Genomic DNA, 19870 nt, shown 5'->3' with positions numbered 1-19870 from the left:
TTTTCCCATCCACAAAATGTGGGAAGCACTGAAAGAGCTTAAAAAGGAAACTTAGCTTTGCTTTGTGAAGATGTTGAGATTTATGGAGGGTGAAATACTATGGAATCCCAAGTCTGCCAAAATTAAAAATAAATGAATAAATATACAAAGAAATGTAAAAAAAAAAAAAAAAAGCAAAAATAAATATATAAATAAATATACAAAGAAAAGCAAAAAAACAAAAATAAATAATTATTTATACATTTATTTCTTTATGTATATATTTATTTATTTTTTCACATTTTTTCTTTTATTTCATAGCTACATTGATCATTTTGATTTTTATTTATATCCACATTTATTTATTTATGTAATTATTTCCATATTTGTTCATTTCCACATTTATTCATTTCTACATTTCTTATTTATACATTTATATATTTTTACATTTCTTTGTCCGTAGGGTAATGAGGAGGGCGTGGTTTACCTCAGACATAGCAATCGAGCTCAGAGTAGGCGAGAGCGAAGCGTTGAGGCCACAGTGACACCTTGTGGTGTGCCCGAAATACAAGAACTAGCCTATTGACGTTGATACTGGGATGATTTGGATATGGCCAAAATCTTATATCACGGGTTAAGTAATATCATATAATAATAACTGTATGCTACTTTGTGGCATGGATAGGCTACTCTTTATTCTGGACATGGCCGTAGAACATCGTCTGGTCTGGATTTGTAAAATGTCCTGCGCTGGCAAACATGAACAGCAACATCTTCAGCAGATCTGATAACTCTGAAATGGAAGCGCTTGTTATTTCCCATTATTAATCATTTGAATGAATGGGTTTGTGTTTGATTGAGACTCGGACACCGGTCAGAACACGGAAAGGAACCAGCACACATAGGCTACAGTGAAGTCGACGCAAGCATATTGATCAATGCATTTGAAACGAGACCACATTCACTTCACATTCATATTTCCTACTTTTACATGCACGACATGTGACAAACGCTTAAAATACTACTCGACTCGTTTCACTTGAGAATGGCATCTCGATGGCCGTTTATGAGCGCTATTTATTCATATTAAACATTTAACATTTTAAAGTTAAACATTTCAAATACTTACAGTCTCCGTGCTCACAGCCTCACAGACATTAATATTTTAACGATTTATAAAAGATGAATCACTGTCTGGCCATCTGGGATGTTGGTTATGATTATAATTGTTAGGTAGTCACGCGGCAGCACTTCCGGGTCCAAACACTCTATCTCATACCAGAAAGAAAACAACAAACGGTGCTACACACACGATGTGGTGAAATACTACCAAAAAATTATAATCATAACCTCCATAACAAAACCCAGATGGCCAGAACAGGTGATCATCTTTTATAATCATTGAAATATTAATGTCTGTGATGTTGTGAGCACGGAAGACTGTGGTGTAGACGGTAAGTATTTTAAATGTTTAACTTATATGAATGAGAGAGAAAAAAAGTAAGAATTGTGAGATAAAAAGTCACAATTGCCTTTTTATTTTCTATTCATGGCAGAAATAAGCTTTCATAGGTTCAGTCATGTGTAAAAGAGGAAACCTATAGAGATGCACAATCCAGCACACAATCTTACTCCTCTCCCCTAACTCTTCTTCTCCCTTGTCCTGATCCAACTCTTCTTCTCCTTCATCTATTCCTTTCCCTCACCCAGACATTTTTTGTTCTCTCTCTGCTCCTCTGTGTTGTTCTTCATCCACACTGAACAATGAGTCTGTGTCTATTTTTACTGTATGTCCATGTAATGAAAGAGCTTCAACATCTGACTATCCTCCAACTGAGATTGGAATCTGCTATTTCTCAATATTTCTCATTATCTGCTAATTATAATGCTTATCAATTGTTTCAGTACTTTGTTTTTCTAGATTTTTTCAATACTTTTTGAGCTGCTGTTGGTACAGACAGTAGAGGTTTATACTATATTTAAGATTGTAACATTGGGTCTTCATTTCTGACATGCTGTGTTTAAGCATTTGTAAATAAGATCAGAAAGAATTTAAGCCTTTTAGAAACGTGTTAATTGACTGCATTTTGTGTTGGAAAACGACATGAATTATGGTAAGGTCACAACAGACGGATGTTGTGCTAATTGTGTTTAGAGTTTTGAAAATGTGATACAGATTGGAGAAAGGTGTGTTAGAAATTGAAAAAAAAAAAACATAAATAGAAGAACATGAAGAACATGAATTCATCCTTAATGACCATCACATCCATCTTTTTTCTGTGATCATCTTTCCATATTATTTAATGTGATAATTTGTTAACATAATTTTTTTATATTCAGTTTTTATATTAGCTTTCCCTCTCACTCAAACACACACACACACACACACACACACACACACACACACACACACACACACACACACAAACGTAGTAAAACTCATATCAAACATGGGGATTTGTGCTTTTGGTTTCTTTTTAATAATGAAGTCTCTGTTGATCTGATCTGAGAGAGTGAAGAGTGTGTCATTGTTCTCTACAGGTTGGAGGATTGTGGTGTCACAGATGAAGGTTGTGCTGCTCTGGCTTCAGCTCTGAGATCAAACCCCTCACACCTGAGAAAACTGAATCTGTCTGGGAATAAACTAGGAGACTCTGGAGTGAAGATGATTTCTGCTGGACTGGAGAATCCTCACTGTAAACTGGAGGAACTGTGGTAAGATCATCTCTATCATAAAGACTGGAAGTGAATAAGGATTAATATGTAGATAGTGCATACAAAAAATCCTTTGGCGTAAACCCCATCCGGCGGTTCAGTGACAGATTCCTGCTTGAACCGTCAGATCCTGCCGGCAGAAGAAGGAAGGGGTGAGGAGTCTACCTGAAAAAAAGAAAATTTAGATCTAAATATATTATTATCCTGCAAAAGAAAGTAAAACTAACAGTTTGTAGAAGAATTTTACAGTTAAAGACCCAAAAGACCAGATATGATGAATAAAGACCCGGAGTCAGAGTTAAAAAAAAATAATAAATTGAAGATAATTTTAGTGAAGAATAGTTTGCAGTTTCATCAGCAGAAGCCAGCTTCAAGTCTCACAAGGAGTTCGTAGGCCGCTCTGCGTACATTCACATTTCCACAACAATTATACTCTAACAGAGTCAACTAACTACGTCATTACTTCAGGTTGAATGATTCTGATTGGCTAAGAAAAATAGACAAATTTGGAAATCTTCCACACATGGACAGATAGTCAGAAGCATATCTCCATTCGTCACGATGCTGACGAGGGGACCCTGGATTTAGGCACTGGATGTCCTTTTGGGGTCATGACATGGCATCTGCTGGTCTCAAGAAGAGTGCCAGTTGTCCACCAGTACAAAGGACCTGCACAGAACACTTAGCGCACATACACAGATACACATGATTCACAGCTTCTTCAAGGTTGAAGTTGATCTGAGCTCTGCTCTGAGCAGGAAACTTTCCCAAAACATACTGATAACATGTTCTTTTCTCTCAGTGAGAGGTACAGACAATATTCAAAATTATTTTCTAGTGTTTGAAAAGGAAAAGAAATGCTTTAACATACGTTGAAGAAGTCATTCAAATAATTTAACAGAAAGATAAATGTTGGTTAATAACTTAAAAGATATATATTGAAGCAGCAGGGAAGTTGTAACGAAGGGTCGGCAGAGCGGTGATCCATTTGCAGCTTTATTAAGAATAGTGTATACACAAGTAGACAGGGGCAAAGGCAAGAACATAAACAAGGACAGGCAATGGTCGAGGCAGGCGGCAGACAAACAGTATCGGGTCACAGGCAGAGATCAGGGCAGGCGGCAAACAAACACAGTCCAGTACACAGGCAAGGTTCAGGGCAGGCAGCAGAGAATCACAAAGAATAAACAATCCGACGGAAACCAGGAAACAGTCCACAAGAAAACGCTTAGTAATGATCACCGGGGCAAATCAAGACTTCGCGGTGAGTGTGTGTGTGTGGCTTAAATAGTGATGAGGTGCAGGTGTGTGCGTAATCAGTCCCAGGAATGAGGGCCTATGGGAAACGTAGTCCGAATGGGAAATGGAGTCCAGGAACTGACAGGAACAGACTGTGATCGTAACAGAAGTGACAGAAATTAACTTTACTTTAAGAGCCAATATTTGACCTCTTAAATTGATTTTCAGGGATATTTTCTAACCATTTTCTAACCAAAAGTGATTTTTTTACACTGCAGTTACAACAGCATTAAAATGTTGAGATTTTTTTTTTTTTTTTTTTAAATATAGAATTTTGAATATAGAAAAAAAAATGAGATGGGGAAAAATTAATTATGCTTTTAATTATGAAAATAAAACAGCCAGTAGGTGGCAGTAAATCACTGTCTTAATGAATGAGTCATAGAAGCATTCATTCAACTGATTCATTCAAAACGGCCGATTCATTCTGGAACGAAGCAAGTGACTGAATCACTGAATCACTGAACCGATTTGTTCAAAACTCCGGATTCATTCAGTAAGGAAACACCACTGTGTGTTGGTGCTGCAGAGACACATGCCTCTTTTGCTGTGGCTTGTGTGAGATATTGTCGTTGGGAGAAAAAGAGCAAAAACAGAGAATATTGACAATATTATGTCTAAAATGTCACTATAATATTAACTTTTAGTTCACTGAACTATTGTATAAAATTAATATCACATTAGCAGCCGTGCTAATATTCTGGAAATATTGCTTAAATATCATATAGTAAATATAAAAAGCTCATACTAGGGCCATTTTGCACCATATCTTGAATTTTGGCTGCATTTTATTAATTCTGGTGTCATTTCTAATAATGTCTGATCCTGCTTTAGAAAGAGCGAAATATTTGGCATTAAAGCACAATGATTTACAATAAAACGTGCCAAATGTCAGCGAATTTACATTACGTTAATTATAAAACATGTCATCATTAATTATCATTTTAATCTATTGACAACCTTAAGTTACAATTGAAAAATAAATTGTATAAAGCCATGCTGTTTTGAACATTTTTTCTCTCTAGATTTGGTCAAATTAACTAACGAACAGGTTCGCTTACATGGCTTTCCTTTTTGAAGTTGGAGGTTGTGATGGTCGTGTCCGATCGATATCCCTTGACAGATTTTATGCTGCAAATCTCCTTTTATAAATATTGTCCATTTCGAAGTGTTTATATCCAACAGAAAGAATGTTGTGAGATTTTCTTCTTCCCTCTGTATTTAGCGCACTCACCGCACTGTATGTTTTTTCTGTGCTTTTGCAGCGTCGCGTGATTGAGCAAACTCTGACCTCGCTGGTTCTGTAGCTTATTTTGTTCATCAACTGATGTTGCAATGATCCAATTCCCACTATTAACTAAAAACTTTTGCCTCAAACTTCATTACTGCTTATTAATAGTTAGTAAGGTATTGGATATGTGACAAGAACCAACCGATGAACTTCGTCCTTTCCGTAACAACACCGAAAGCTCAGCCGAACAGCTGATCATAGCTGTACAGGGCGGGTTTTTATTTCTCATCTCCATAAATATATCTAGTAGTAGAGCTAATGCAAGGACTAGAAATCATTTTTTTCTTTTGCTGAAACTTCCTCGTCATCGTGGAGAGCGCAGCTCATGGTTGCATATCAACGACAGACGCCACGGGAGCGAAAGCGCTTTGGAAAGAAGGAGAAAGCGGCGCGGCCGCTTATGTGATGCGATATGTGAACGGCCCCTTAGAACGGCGACTTTTTCTTTGCATATCAGACAGGTAGCGTTTCCATTAAACTCCACGAAAAATTACTGCAATGTCCATCTTTCTTGAAACTGTCTGTGTTCCTCATCCACTTTACTTTTCGGTTCGCATTCGCACTTTGCAGCCAAACAACAAATAAACTACGAAAGCCCCGAACCAGCTCTCATCAAATCTGCCTGCGCACTTTTTTTAAAAGAATCATGTCATTCTTTTGAATATGGAATATGGTATGAGACAACTAGAGAATAATAATAATAATAATTTAGCGGGCCAGATTACGTTTTATTTTTGAGATCAGTTGCGGGCCGGGTGGAGGGGGAGTGGGGGCCTTAAATGGCCCGCGGGCCGACAGTTTGAGACCACTGCCTTAAAGGGTTAGTTCACCCAAAAATAAAAATGATGTCATTAATTACTCACCCTCAGATCATGTGACTACAGTGGCTCAACCTTAATGTTATGAAGCGACGAGAATACTTTGTGCAGCAAAAAACCAAAATAACAACTTTATTCAACAATTTCCCCTCTTCCCCCTTCTCACGAGAGCACTACGACACATGCGTGTGGTGATGAGATACATGTGTCGTCTCATCGTCTGAATTATCCAGACTTTCAAGCTGTGGCATGACAATATCACAATCGATGCAGCACACGCTCTCCTGTTCAGTAGGCATCGCTCAAGTCACTTTAAGCAGTAAAATTCCACTCATAAGATGCAGTATTATACTGTGCAGATCTTCAGTAAACAATGTCAAGATATGAGACTTGGGAAATTAAAATATGAAACTATGGGATATATATTACTCTATAACTTAAGTGTATAAAATTATGTCCATTGTGTGTTATAAATAATCATACTCTTATTTATAACCATAGAGAGTTAAGTATTATTACAGTTATGAATATTCATTAGATGATGCAACATTATAAGGTTGTTTATAAGGCATTATGTGTGCATTATGATGCATTAAGAATATCCTTATAATGCATTATAAACACAGGCTTCATAGAAAGTGTTACTGAAAAATGTATTTGGGTGATTCTCACATCAGTGTGTTGATAGGAGAGCTATAGATGTCATATCAATTATTCTTATTCACTATTATAAATCTGTAGTAGAATTTGATGTCAGAGTTTCAGTATCTGAATATTGTGTTCAGGGGGCAAAAAGAAGAAGAATATGATTTCAGAGGAAACTGACTTTATTGATCTTTAAATTGATTCATTTTCTTCTCATTGTCTCTCTCACCTTATCATCACACTGTTAGTTTGAATGTGATCTTGAGAAATTCCTTGTTGATCTGATCTGAGAGAGTGAAGAGTGTGTCATTGTTCTCTACAGGTTGATGGATTGTGGTGTCACAGATGAAGGTTGTGCTGCTCTGGCTTCAGCTCTGAGATCAAACCCCTCACACCTGAGAAAACTGTATCTGTCTGGGAATAATCTAGGAGACTCTGGAGTGAAGATGATTTCTGCTGTACTGGAGAATCCTCACTGTAAACTGGAGGATCTGTGGTAAGATCATCTCTATCATAAAGACTGGAAGTGAATAAGGATTAATATGTAGATAGTGCATACAAAATATCCTTTGGCGTAAACCCCATCCGGCGGTTCAGTGACAGATTCCTGCTTGAACCGTCAGATCCTGCCGGCAGTAGAAGGAAGGGGTGAGGAGTCTACCTGAAAAAAAGAAAATTTAGATCTAAATATATTATTATCCTGCAAAAGAAAGTAAAACTAACAGTTAAATAAACCAAACAAACTACAAACCAGACAACAGACACAGGTTACAGTTTTAATTTTACTACAGTTTTAATACAGTTTTACGGTTTTTTAAATCACAAATGTTTGGTGTAAATCAACTTATCTTGTAATGCTTGTTCAAACAGACCACCCTTACAAAAGCGTGATCATTGCCTCAAAATGTGAATCTGCAGCTGAAAAGAGGGAAGTTTTATGTGGTTCACCTGAACCAGGACTGTCACCATATCAGATCTTTCACTGCGATTATCATGACCAAAATAATTCACGATAACAATATATCTATAGAAATCTTGAAAAATAATAATAATAATAATGCTATCAGACAAATTGATCTTTATTTGTATTTATTGAAGAATTACACCGTTGCATACAAAAGGAACAATTACAATTAACGGCGACCAGACTGAAATAACAGTAACACTTTATAATAAGTATACAGTAAAAAAGCATCTAATAAATAATTTGAAAACTATTAGTTTATAGTTAATGAATAGTTTACAAACTGTAGTTAATACATTAATAGACTATATGCGAAAAATTAGTTCTTCATTCATTGTTATTGTTTAATTAGCTCATATGTAAAGAGTTAGATAATGTTTTGTTAAAAACTTCTTAACCATAAAGAGTTCTCACTTTAGATTAGGTCACGGAAAGACTGAAAAAGTGCTTTAATACAGCCTTTATTGGACATTAATTACATTAGTATCAAGAGTTCCTTAAAATGTTTACAAATACATCAATCACACACACACACACACACACACACACACAGGTTTGCTTTTGTGAATTGTGGAGACTCTCCATAGGCGTAATGGTTTTTATACTGTACAAACCGTATTTTCTATCGCTCTACACCAACCCTACTCCTAAACCTACCCATCACAGGAAACTGTGCACATTTTTACTTTCTCACAAAAACTCATTCTGTATGATTTATAAGCCTTTTAAAAAATGGGGACATGGGGTAATGTCCTCAAACGTCACCCTCTCCTTGTAATACCTATGTCATACCCATGTCATTATTCAAATTTGTGTCCTGATATGTCACAAAAACATGCACACACACACACACACACACACACACACGTTTTATGGTGACTTAATATAGAAATAATGATTTTTATACTGTACAAACTGTATTTTCTATCCCCTAAACCAAACTGATGTATTTTATGACCTAATGAGAATTTGTATGTATTTCATATTGACAGCATTATGGTATTTATTTATTTTTTAACTGGTTATGGTAAGTTTTGGAGATTTGGAGGCTTAATGTGTGTTGATCTGATCTGAGAGAGTGAAGAGTGTGTCATTGTTCTCTACAGGTTGAGGTATTGTGGTGTCACAGATGAAGGTTGTGCTGCTCTGGCTTCAGCTCTGAGATCAAACCCCTCACACCTGAGAGAACTGAATCTGTCTGTGAATAAACTAGGAGACTCGGGAGTGAAGCTGATTTCTGCTGTACTGGAGAATCCTCACTGTAAACTGGAGGAACTAGAGTAAGATCATACGCGACTCTCACATGAAACTGTGTCACTGTGAATTTTGCAATTTCAATAATTCATAAAGTAACATTAAAATGGAATAGAATTCAGGGAAAACTATTATTACATTCATTCATTCAAATTACCATTCATCAATTTAAAGGGTTAGTTCACTCAAAAATGATTTTTTTTAACCTGTTAGCCAGTTAGTCATGATTAAAATAAAGTTTGTTTATGTAATATATGTGTGTGTACTGTGTATATTTGTTTTGTATTTATACATATACATGTATATATTTAGGGACAATATAAAAATATAAAAATCAACTAGATCAAAAAGTTTGTAGACAAACTTTAAGTTGTCTTGAAAAAGCCGGTCCAGAAAGTTTGAAGAAGTTTTAAAAGTTTGTAGTTTGAAGCTTTTCAGTTTGAAATTGTTTAAGTTTTAGAATTGTAGTTTTAAAAGATAGATAGATAGATAGATAGATTTTAATTTGCTATGTGATTGCTAGGGTACTCGGGGTGGTTGCTAGGGTGTTGCTATGCGGTTGCTAAGGTATCCTGGGTGGTTGCTAGGGTGTCAGATAGATAGATAGATAGATAGATTAAATGAGTTTGAATGAGTTTAAATGGCTTAGAAACAGGAATGGCAGTTTAATTGAGTCTGTGTGTTTGAATTTGAATTTTGACAGTTGGACGGAATGTTCAGATCAGCCAAGGCAGTTCAATGAAAGTCAATGGGATTTTTCCAAGATTTAATCAGCATTTTTAGGAAAACCGTAAGTCTGATCAGTCTGAAAAGATAAGGCAACTCGAGTCAGCTTGAACAGTCTAGGAGGAGTAGCATTTAGAAATTTTAGTCTAAGAAGAAGAAGAAGAATAATAATCTTTCAAGCCAACTTAATAAATATTTATATATAATTTAAATTATATAAATATATACATGTAAATATTTCTTAAATATATACATGTATGTGTTTATAAACAAAGTAAATATACACAGTACACACACATATATTACATAAACTTTTATTTTGGATGTGATTAATCGTTGAACAGCTCTAGATAAACCATATATTATTGCAATCATGTGTTTATTGTCTCCAAACCGTTTCTCTCTGCATGTTATAGTGATCTCTGGATCTCTGATCATTGTTTATGTTAAGAGATTTCCTGGAATGTCACATGATATGGCTGTACTTCTAGTCTCACTCTTGGGGCTCTATCATACACCCGGCGCAACGCAGGAGTTTGTTGCTAGTTTCAGCCTGATGCAGTCTGTGTGACGTCTACGTCACGTCTGCGCCTTAAATTGAATGGAATAAATAGCAGAATAAAAACTAAGACTTTGAGTGAGACGTTCACTGAGATGAGTGCGTGTAGCAAAGTTATATTAAAGAGCCATTCGGAACGACATAGACATGAACACATAAACTTCATCTCTAGAGCTGCTCTGAGAGTCACTTCATGAGCATTTTACCGTTTAATTTGAGAAAAAACTATTGTCATATCATATACACACATAAACTTCAAGATCACAGCAACCCGTCAAAATAAAAGTTCGGTTTAACTTGTAACAGAAACAGAGCCATGTTACTATTACTATGTACTATGTAGTCTACTATTGTATTACTATTGTACGGTATTAAATATTTCTTAATGACAATGTAATACTACTACTAGTACAATAATTATTAAGACTTTAGTTTTGAAGTATGGGGAGAGCAGGGACGAAAGTAGCCTACCATTTTTCACAAAAATGTAATTTTAAAAGATAATGTTTTAGACAGCGATATATTTTTGCTGTGGTCAGTAACTCACAGGTGTGGTCTATCAATACCAGGTGGTATTTTGTACAAATGTAGAACGGCTTCAGTATAATTTCACTTTGAACATAAATTGCACATTGTTACTTTCAACCCCGTCAGTTGGGACGAAAGTAACACACAGGTGGGTCAAAAGTAACAACAACACAAGCTAGATTTTTTGTGTTAGTCTTGTTTTTATTAAATATACCTGACTATGACCTTGTTAATATGTAACTGCAAACATATTTTGTCCTTTATCTTTTCAAAAAAATAATAAATTACATTTTCATTTAAAATTGAGAATTTCAGTTTCATCAAATGTTTCAAAAGTAACCCGACAGAACAAACTTGAATTGTTTAGAATTTTTTTTTTTGGCAATGTCAATTTATTTTATAAAACATTTTTCAACAGTATGAACAATATAAAAACTAAATTAAATTAGCATAATATAAATTCTCAACATAGTGTAACAGTCATGTTTCCAATCCAGCTGTTTTTATGCATAAATTCAAAATATAAATTCATAAAAACATCTGAATGGAAACACTGCAAATTCATAGGTGGATGTGGAAAAGCTAAGGTATGGCTAAAAACTAAATGTGACTATGGTAAATGTAAACAGATTGAGTGAATAAATGGTGACATACAGAAATCAGCAACAGATATGTCCAGAAACGCCCTCTCATGAACATCTGGCTGAATCAGACCTCTGTCTGTCTTTCTGACCCTCACTCTTGGCATATTCTGCTAGTATAATATGACATAAACATGTTTTAATAAATGCTGCACCGCAGAGAAAGCCACCACATTAGCAGAGGGACAAAAGAAACAAGTGTTACTTTCATCCCAACAGGAACTCCTGACATTTAAACTCGATTTACTTTCATACTGAAAAATACTGAGAAGTCAAACTTCAGGATGTTACAGCACTAAATAACCTGTAGATTGATCATTATTGTGACACATGAAATGAGAAACACAACTTGTAATTAGAAAAAATGTACCGCTTCAGCAGTTTATTTACCGTATTCGAAAACTGCTTTCCGGTCCTAACCGCGGGAAACAATGATGAAATCACATGATGTTTGGCAGCTCCGTCAAGGGTTGCGTGCTGAACGTGTCTTAACTTGGAACGCAAATGTAGTCAGAGCTCTGAGAAAATTGCTTTGTTACTTTCGTCCCGTGTTACTTTCGTCCCGGTTCTCCCCTAATAATCACACAATTTTACAGTAACCCTCTAGCGGCAGTTGCACTGAACTTTGAAATTGGTCGTGAAGCAACCGTTACCCTCGCCATGGTAAACTGAACGATTTTAATGAATGTAACGTTAATGCATGTATGAATATATCCACACAAAGCAAATGAGCCTCAATACATCTAAAATAAAAACATAGTAGATTTTATAGAGCTAATCAATGTAAAAATGTATTTAATAATTATTAAAAAAAAAAAAATTCTGACATAATTATTAATAATAACTGCCTTTTTACAGAAATAGTGTTTACAGAATAATGCTAAAGTGTTAAAATATAGAGAATGAGGAGTTACGTCATGATGTTTTCACTCCGCGTTGCATTTTGGGAAGGCGCCGCCATATTAGCAGGATACGGTATCTGTTGCTATGGTAACCTCGACTGCAGCCCGAGATAAAGACCAACAGAGAGAGAGAGAGCAGAATAATTTAATAAATAAATTACAGCGCAGTTTTATGGGAAGAAATGGAGAAGGAGAAGGTGAAAGGAAAGGGGCTCTATCAGGAGAGATTAAATAACAGCGCCGAGCAGCGTCATTTAGAGAAAATGCTTGACATTAACAGCATCGAGCCGTACGACCTGCCAGCTACAGAACTGACGAAATGATGCTTATCTGATGCTTATTATTGTAAAAATAATAATATTTTCGCCTACTGAGTCATAGACTGGTTAGTGATGTCAAGCAGTTTCTCTAAATAATCCTGCTTGCTAATAACTTAAACGTAAAAATGTGCTTCTAATTGCTTAAAGGGTCTGAACTCTTGCATTGTGTAGGCACTGATACCATATAAACCAGGTAATTGACGATGTCAGAGTATGTGACAGGTGGTGCTTCTGGGTCTTTCATCAGTTCTGTAGCTGGCAGGTCGTACGGCTCGATGCTGTTAATGTCAAGCATTTTCTCTAAATGACGCTGCTCGGCGCTGTTATTTAGTCTCTCCTGATAGAGCCCCTTTCCTTTCACCTTCTCCTTCTCCATTTCTTTCCAAGAAACTGCGGCGTATTGCAAAAATGCAAACAAATATCACGCTATCTCTCTCGGTCTCACTGTCAAAGTAACCATGGCAACGGATAGCGTATCCTTCTAATATGGCGACGCCTTCCCGAAATGCAACGCGAGTGAAAACGCTGTGACGCCAGAGATTGTATATTATAGGGAGATGAGAGGGTCTGTATCTCTTACCATTGGAGAAAGCGTAACGGCTAACTTAATCACGTGCGGCACCTCCTTATAGTGGACTTCAATGGCCTCCAAACGTTGAAGGTCAAAATTACAGTTTCAGTGCAGCTTCAAAGCGTTTTACGTAATCCCAGACGTGGAATAAGGGTCTTATCTAGAGAAACCTTCAGTCATTTTCTAAATTTTTTTTACAATTTTACACATTTTAACCATAAATGCTCATCTAGCTGAATCGTATCGCATCGCATCGGTAGCTGCTTCACATGTATCTTAAATGTATCGCATCGGCCTCAGTTGTGGAGATGCACATCCCTAGTGCCTAACAACTGAACCCTCTGAGCGTCCCTTACGCTCGCACACTTATTTTGTAATGTGTATGCTTACTATTGAGGGCTGCTCATTCAAGTTTAGATGAGGTAGATATGTTCTTACAACCATTTACAATATTTTACAATACCATAACGTAAACTTTTGTCAATAATGTACAACATTAGTCATATCAGCATAAGCAATCAATTAGCATAAACGTGCACTATAGTATGCATTTAGTACATTGATTGTGAACCACTAGAATAAGCGCTGCGTGAGCAGGTAGAACGCGCAACAGCGCCACATTTGACTCTGAAACATGCGGAGCATACGTGAAATTATAGCCTTTTGAAATTGAATCACATCAGGTATCACGATCTATGTTTTCCCATCCACAAAATGTGGGAAGCACTGAAAGAGCTTAAAAAGGAAACTTAGCTTTGCTTTGTGAAGACGTTGAGATTTATGGAGGGTGAAATACTATGGAATCCCAAGTCTGCCAAAATTAAAAATAAATGAATAAATATACAAAGAAATGTAAAAAAAAAACAAAAAAAACAAAGCAAAAATAAATATATAAATAAATATACAAAGAAAAGCAAAAAACAAAAATAAGTAATTATTTATACATTTATTTCCTTATGTATATATTTTTTTCCCACATTTTTTATTTTATTTATACATTTATTCATTTTGAATAACCACATTTATAATCCACATTTATTTACTTATTTATTTATTTCCATATTTGTTCATTTCCACATTTATTCATTTCTACATTTCTTTATTTCTACATTTCTTTATTTTTACATTTATATATTTTTACATTTCTTTGTCCGTAGGGTAATGAGGAGGGCGTGGTTTACCTCAGACAATCGAGCTCAGAGTAGGCGAGAGCGAAGCGTTGAGGCCACAGTGACACCTTGTGGTGTGCCCGAAATACAAGAACTAGCCTATTGACGTTGATACTGGGATGATTTGGATATGGCCAAAATCTTATATCACGGGTTAAGTAATATCACCCTAACTGTAGGCTACTGTGTGACATGGATAGGCTACTCTTTATTCTGGACATGGCCGTAGAACATCGTCTGGTCTGGATTTGTAAAATGTCCTGCGCTGGCAAACATGAACAGCAACATCTTCAGCAGATCTGATAACTCTGAAATGGAAGCGCTTGTTATTTCCCATTATTAATCATTTGAATGAATGGGTTTGTGTTTGATTGAGACTCGGACACCGGTCAGAACACGGAAAGGAACCAGCACACATAGGCTACAGTGAAGTCGACGCAAGCATATTGATCAATGCATTTGAAACGAGACCACATTCACTTCACATTCATATTTCCTACTTTTACATGCACGACATGTGACAAACGCTTAAAATACTACTCGACTCGTTTCACTTGAGAATGGCATCTCGATGGCCGTTTATGAGCGCTATTTATTCATATTAAACATTTAACATTTTAAAGTTAAACATTTCAAATACTTACAGTCTCCGTGCTCACAGCGTCACAGACATTAATATTTTAACGATTTATAAAAGATGAATCACTGTCTGGCCATCTGGGATGTTGGTTATGATTATAATTGTTAGGTAGTCACGCGGCAGCACTTCCGGGTCCAAACACTCTATCTCATACCAGAAAGAAAACAACAAACGGTGCTACACACACGATGTGGTGAAATACTACCAAAAAATTATAATCATAACCTCCATACCAAAATCCCAGATGGCCAGACAGTGATTCATCTTTTATAAATCATTTAAATATAAATGTCTGTGATGTTGTGAGCACGGAGACTGTAAGTATTTTAAATTTTTAAAATGTTAAATGTTTAATATGAATAAATAGCGCTCATAAACGGCCGTCAATGGTATTCTCAAGTGAAATGAGTCGAGGCTTGGACCCAGAAACGGCGTTCCTTACGTCACGACTTAACAAGCGGATAGTCTTTGGTAGGGCACTAACTAAGGGGCACCATCCCACCCTCTATGGGCACCATCAACACCCCACCCACCCCCAGAAAGAGATTTCAACAAAAGGGGCAACTGAAGTTCAGCATAGGGGACTCATTTGACCAGTGGCTGCCCTGAGCAATTCTGTTACTTTCTTCTTCTTTATTTCTACTGTACATTCTATAAAGTAAAGACTCATTCACTTTTAGATAGTCTGTTGGGATGTTTCCAAGAATGCACACATTCAACACTCAACCAAAAATGTAGAATGGCTTACATGTAAGAGCTCTACTGTTACTGCAGTAAAAGGAAACTGAATTATAAAAACAATGGATTTCATATTTTCTGCAGGTAGAAAGTAATGCAGTTTTCATAATGCCATCAGCTGTTAGTATTTTGACAGTCATTGTGCTTTGATTGACTATCCCCCGGTTTCACAGACAAGGCTTAAGCTAGTTCTAGACTAAAATGCATGTTTGAGCTGTTTTAACTGAAAGCAGCTCACACTGACATATTTTAAAATAAGTCAGTGCCATTGTTTAGTCTCAAGATGCACACCAGTAATGTTTTTTTCTGGTGTACGTTTATAAAAGCTACTGAAATATCATAATTGAACTAAGATTTAATCCTGGCTTAGGCTAAGCTCTGTCTGTGAAACCGGCCTCTATGTTCATGTTGGGTAGAAAACTAGTGCTGGTGTTTGACAGAACGACTCTTTTGAATCAGGTTTGCTGTGTTTTGATAGAGTTAGTGTGTGTAGAAAAAGGTTTTTAGCATTTTGAAATGTAGAGTTTGTGTTTATTTAACAAATTATGGTTTTGGGCAGAAAATTAACAGTTTGGCCAATTGTGTGATGTAGGTGTTGCTGTGTTAAGAGTTTAGAAAAAGTACTTTAAGTATTGGTAAACGCTTGTTAGAAATTGTAAAAAACTGTAAAACTACTGATATCTATACAATTTGTTTATATGTATATTCAAACATAAAATTATGCCAAAGTATTTTACTTTGAATTTCTTATAAATAAAAACATTTTATAAATAAAACACCCCAATCCCCCCCATAGATAGATAGATAGTTCGTTAGTTAGTCAGATAGTTAGTTAATGAGTTTGAATCAGTTTGAATGGCTTATAAATAGTACACAGAATGGCAGCTTCATTGAGTCTAATGGGCTTCAGAGTGTTTAGATTTGAATTTGACAGTTGGAGGTTGATGAAATGTTCAGATTTTCAATGTAAGTCTATGGGAGTTTTTCCGAGTTTTGAACAGCATTTTTAGGAAAACCGTAAGTTGGATCAGTCTGAAAAGATATAGCACACTAAGTCAGAACAGTCTGAAGGTCTGAGCCGAGTTTGGTGGTTGTAGCTTTAAAGCTCTAGGAGGAAATACTGTTCAAATTTTCGGTCCAATACAAACTCTACATTTCAAAACACTAAAAACCTTTTTCTACACACACTAACTCTATCAAAACACAGCAAACCTGATTCAAAAGAGTCGTTCTGTCAAACACCAGCACTAGTTTTCTATCTATATGAAATCCATTGTTTTTATAATTCAGTTTCCTTTTACTGCAGTAACAGTAGAGCTCTTACATGTAAGCCATTCTACATTTTTGGTTGAGTGTTGAATGTGTGCATTCTTGGAAACATCCCAACAGACTATCTAAAAGTGAACGAGTCTTTACTTTATAGAATGTACAGTAGAAATAAAGAAGAAGAAAGTAACAGAATTGCTCAGGGCAGCCACTGGTCAAATGAGTCCTCTTGTCACATAAGCACAGAGACAAGAAGGTAAGATCCAAGTGCAGCTTTAATGGGGTAATCCAATAAACATAATCCAGGCAGGCGAGGGTCAAAATCCACAGAACAGTCCATACAAAATAAAGACTTTTTTTTTCTCTCTCTGCTCCTCTGTGTTGTTCTTCATCCACACTGAACAATGAGTCTGTGTCTATTTTACTGTATGTCCATGTAATGAAAGAGCTTCAACATCTGATTATTCCTCCAACTGAGATTGGAATCTGCTATTTCTCAATATTTCTCAATATCTGCTAATTATAAATGCTTATCAATTGTTTCAGTATTTGTTTTCTAGATTTTTTCAATACTTTTGAGCTGCTGTTGGTACAGAAGTAGAGGTTTTATACTATATTTATAGATTGTAACATTGGGTCTTCATTTCTGTCATGCTGTGTTTAAGCATTTGTAAATAAGATCAGAAAGAAATTTAAGCCTTTTAGAAACGTGTTAATTGACTGCATTTTGTGTGAAAACGACATGAATTATGGTAAGGTCACAACAGACGGATGTTGTGCTAATTGTGTTTAGAGTTTTGAAAATGTGATACAGATTGGAGAAAAGTGTGTTAGAAATTGAAAAAAAAAAAACATGAATAGAAGAACATGAATTCATCCTTAATGACCATCACATCCATCTTTTTTCTATGATCATCTTTCCATATTATTTAATGTGATAATTTGTTAACATAATTTCTTATATCAGTTTTTATATTAGCTTTCCCTCTCACTCAAACACACACACACACACACACACACACACACATTTTATGGTGACTTAATATAGAAATAATAATTTTTATACTGTACAAACTGTATTTTCTATCCCCTAAACCAAACTGTTGTATTTTATGACCTAATGAGTATTTGTATGTATTTCATATTGACAGCATTATGATATTTATTTATTTATTTTTAACTGGTTATAGTAAGTTTTGGAGATTTGGAGGCTTAATGTGTGTTGATCTGATCTGAGAGAGTGAAGAGTGTGTCATTGTTCTCTACAGGTTGAGGGATTGTGGTGTCACAGATGAAGGTTGTGCTGCTCTGGCTTCAGCTCTGAGATCAAACCCCTCACACCTGAGAGAACTGGATCTGTCTGGGAATAAACTAGGAGACTCGGGAGTGAAGCTGCTCTCTGATCTGAAGAATGATCCACATTATAAACTGGAGACACTATGGTAACAATAGGTTTTAACAATTTTCATCATCATATTTTCATATAAAGTTTAAATGGCTGTTTTACTCACTAGAAATAAAAGGAAATTGTACCAGGTTCAGTAACAGCACATGTGTGTGAATATTGTGTCTGAGATCATCAGATAATGAGTCTTAAATTCAGCTTCAGTTTCTGTAGGTCTCTGAACTTTAAACTGTGTTAAATTGAGTTTAATTCTGCTCATAGTGTTGTGACTGATTGTGAAAATAATATTTTTTCCAGCTTTTACCCTTTAACTGTGTCTGTGTGTGTGATAATCTGAGGTTTGGGTTTGTAGCAACTCATAATGTAATAACTGCACATAATGTAATAAGTATTATATTATTATTGTAATAAAATGTTCATAATGTAACAATTTTCTCAAAATGTAATGAAATCTTGAGCTTTTTTTACATTATGAAAAAAAGTATTACATTATAAACTCACCGAAAACATTGTCATATTGTCATAATTGTAACAGCTTTTAAAACATAAAATCACTTTATCTGCTTCAGCCAATCACAGCACAGAGTACAAGTTTAGCAAACATTTCTTCACTTTAATACAAGTTACAGCAAAACAAATCCTGAATGTACATCAGAGGACATGTTGAAAAATACAGTATAACTTACAATCATGTACAGTGGTTATAAAGAGTCGACACACCTCTGTTAAAACAGTTTGGGTCTGTGATGTTAAAAAGAAATAACATTTTGTAAAGTGACTTTGAGCATCAGATAGAAGCTATATTATCATGTGTGAGAATGAATTGATATATCTTATCTAGTTAGTGCTAAGTTTTCTTAGGAAAAGATGTGACAGACGTAATGTTTCATACTGCATATGTGACTGTTTGTGTTTTATTTTAGGACATGACAGTCTGATCTAATCATGATCATCTGATGGTGAATAAGGATCCACTACAGAGACTCAGTCAACAGAATCAACAGACTGAAGATACAGTGACTTCACTGTTATAAATTAAGACTTCATTTAGATTTCAACGATCCTCTGACAGACCTGATGAGGTGGCAGTGAAGCACCTTTTATTTCAGAGCAGCAAATTACAGTTTCTCATTCATTGATTAACCATTTTATTTGTATAAATGCACTGTATAAATTCAAAAAGTTACAGAGAAAATATAGAGCCTGAATATATTTGTGTTTGTGTTTTACCAGCAGAGGGAGACAAAGACAAATGAAAGATTAATTTTTCATGATTATGGAGAGAGAGAGAAAAAAACAGTTCAATCTCACTTTTGGAATACAAACAATAGTTGTATTATAGTTATACTTGTATTACATTTGTATTAATGTATTTAGTATGTCTTTTTTTTAAAATAATAAATGGTGGTAGCATTCATTAAAGCGTTGACTCATAGGCAC

General features: G+C 35.5%; 1 protein-coding gene across 1 annotated transcript; it reads left to right on the top strand.

The window, feature by feature from the left end:
• Positions 1-2500: 2500 nt before the first annotated feature.
• Positions 2501-19852, top strand: LOC127499187 (ribonuclease inhibitor-like; the record flags this gene model as incomplete). Its single annotated transcript, XM_051869382.1, has 5 exons — positions 2501-2694; positions 7070-7243; positions 8818-8991; positions 18294-18467; positions 19354-19852. Coding segments are annotated over 5 exons (723 nt in total), but the record flags the coding sequence as incomplete, so codon positions are not given.
• Between the last annotated feature and the right edge of the window lie 18 nt (positions 19853-19870).

Source organism: Ctenopharyngodon idella, chromosome 17 (genome assembly GCF_019924925.1).
Source record: "Ctenopharyngodon idella isolate HZGC_01 chromosome 17, HZGC01, whole genome shotgun sequence".
Classification (NCBI taxonomy): domain Eukaryota; kingdom Metazoa; phylum Chordata; class Actinopteri; order Cypriniformes; family Xenocyprididae; genus Ctenopharyngodon; species Ctenopharyngodon idella.
Note: the sequence above shows the minus strand (reverse complement) of the source record. Positions and strands in the feature narration are given on the sequence as shown.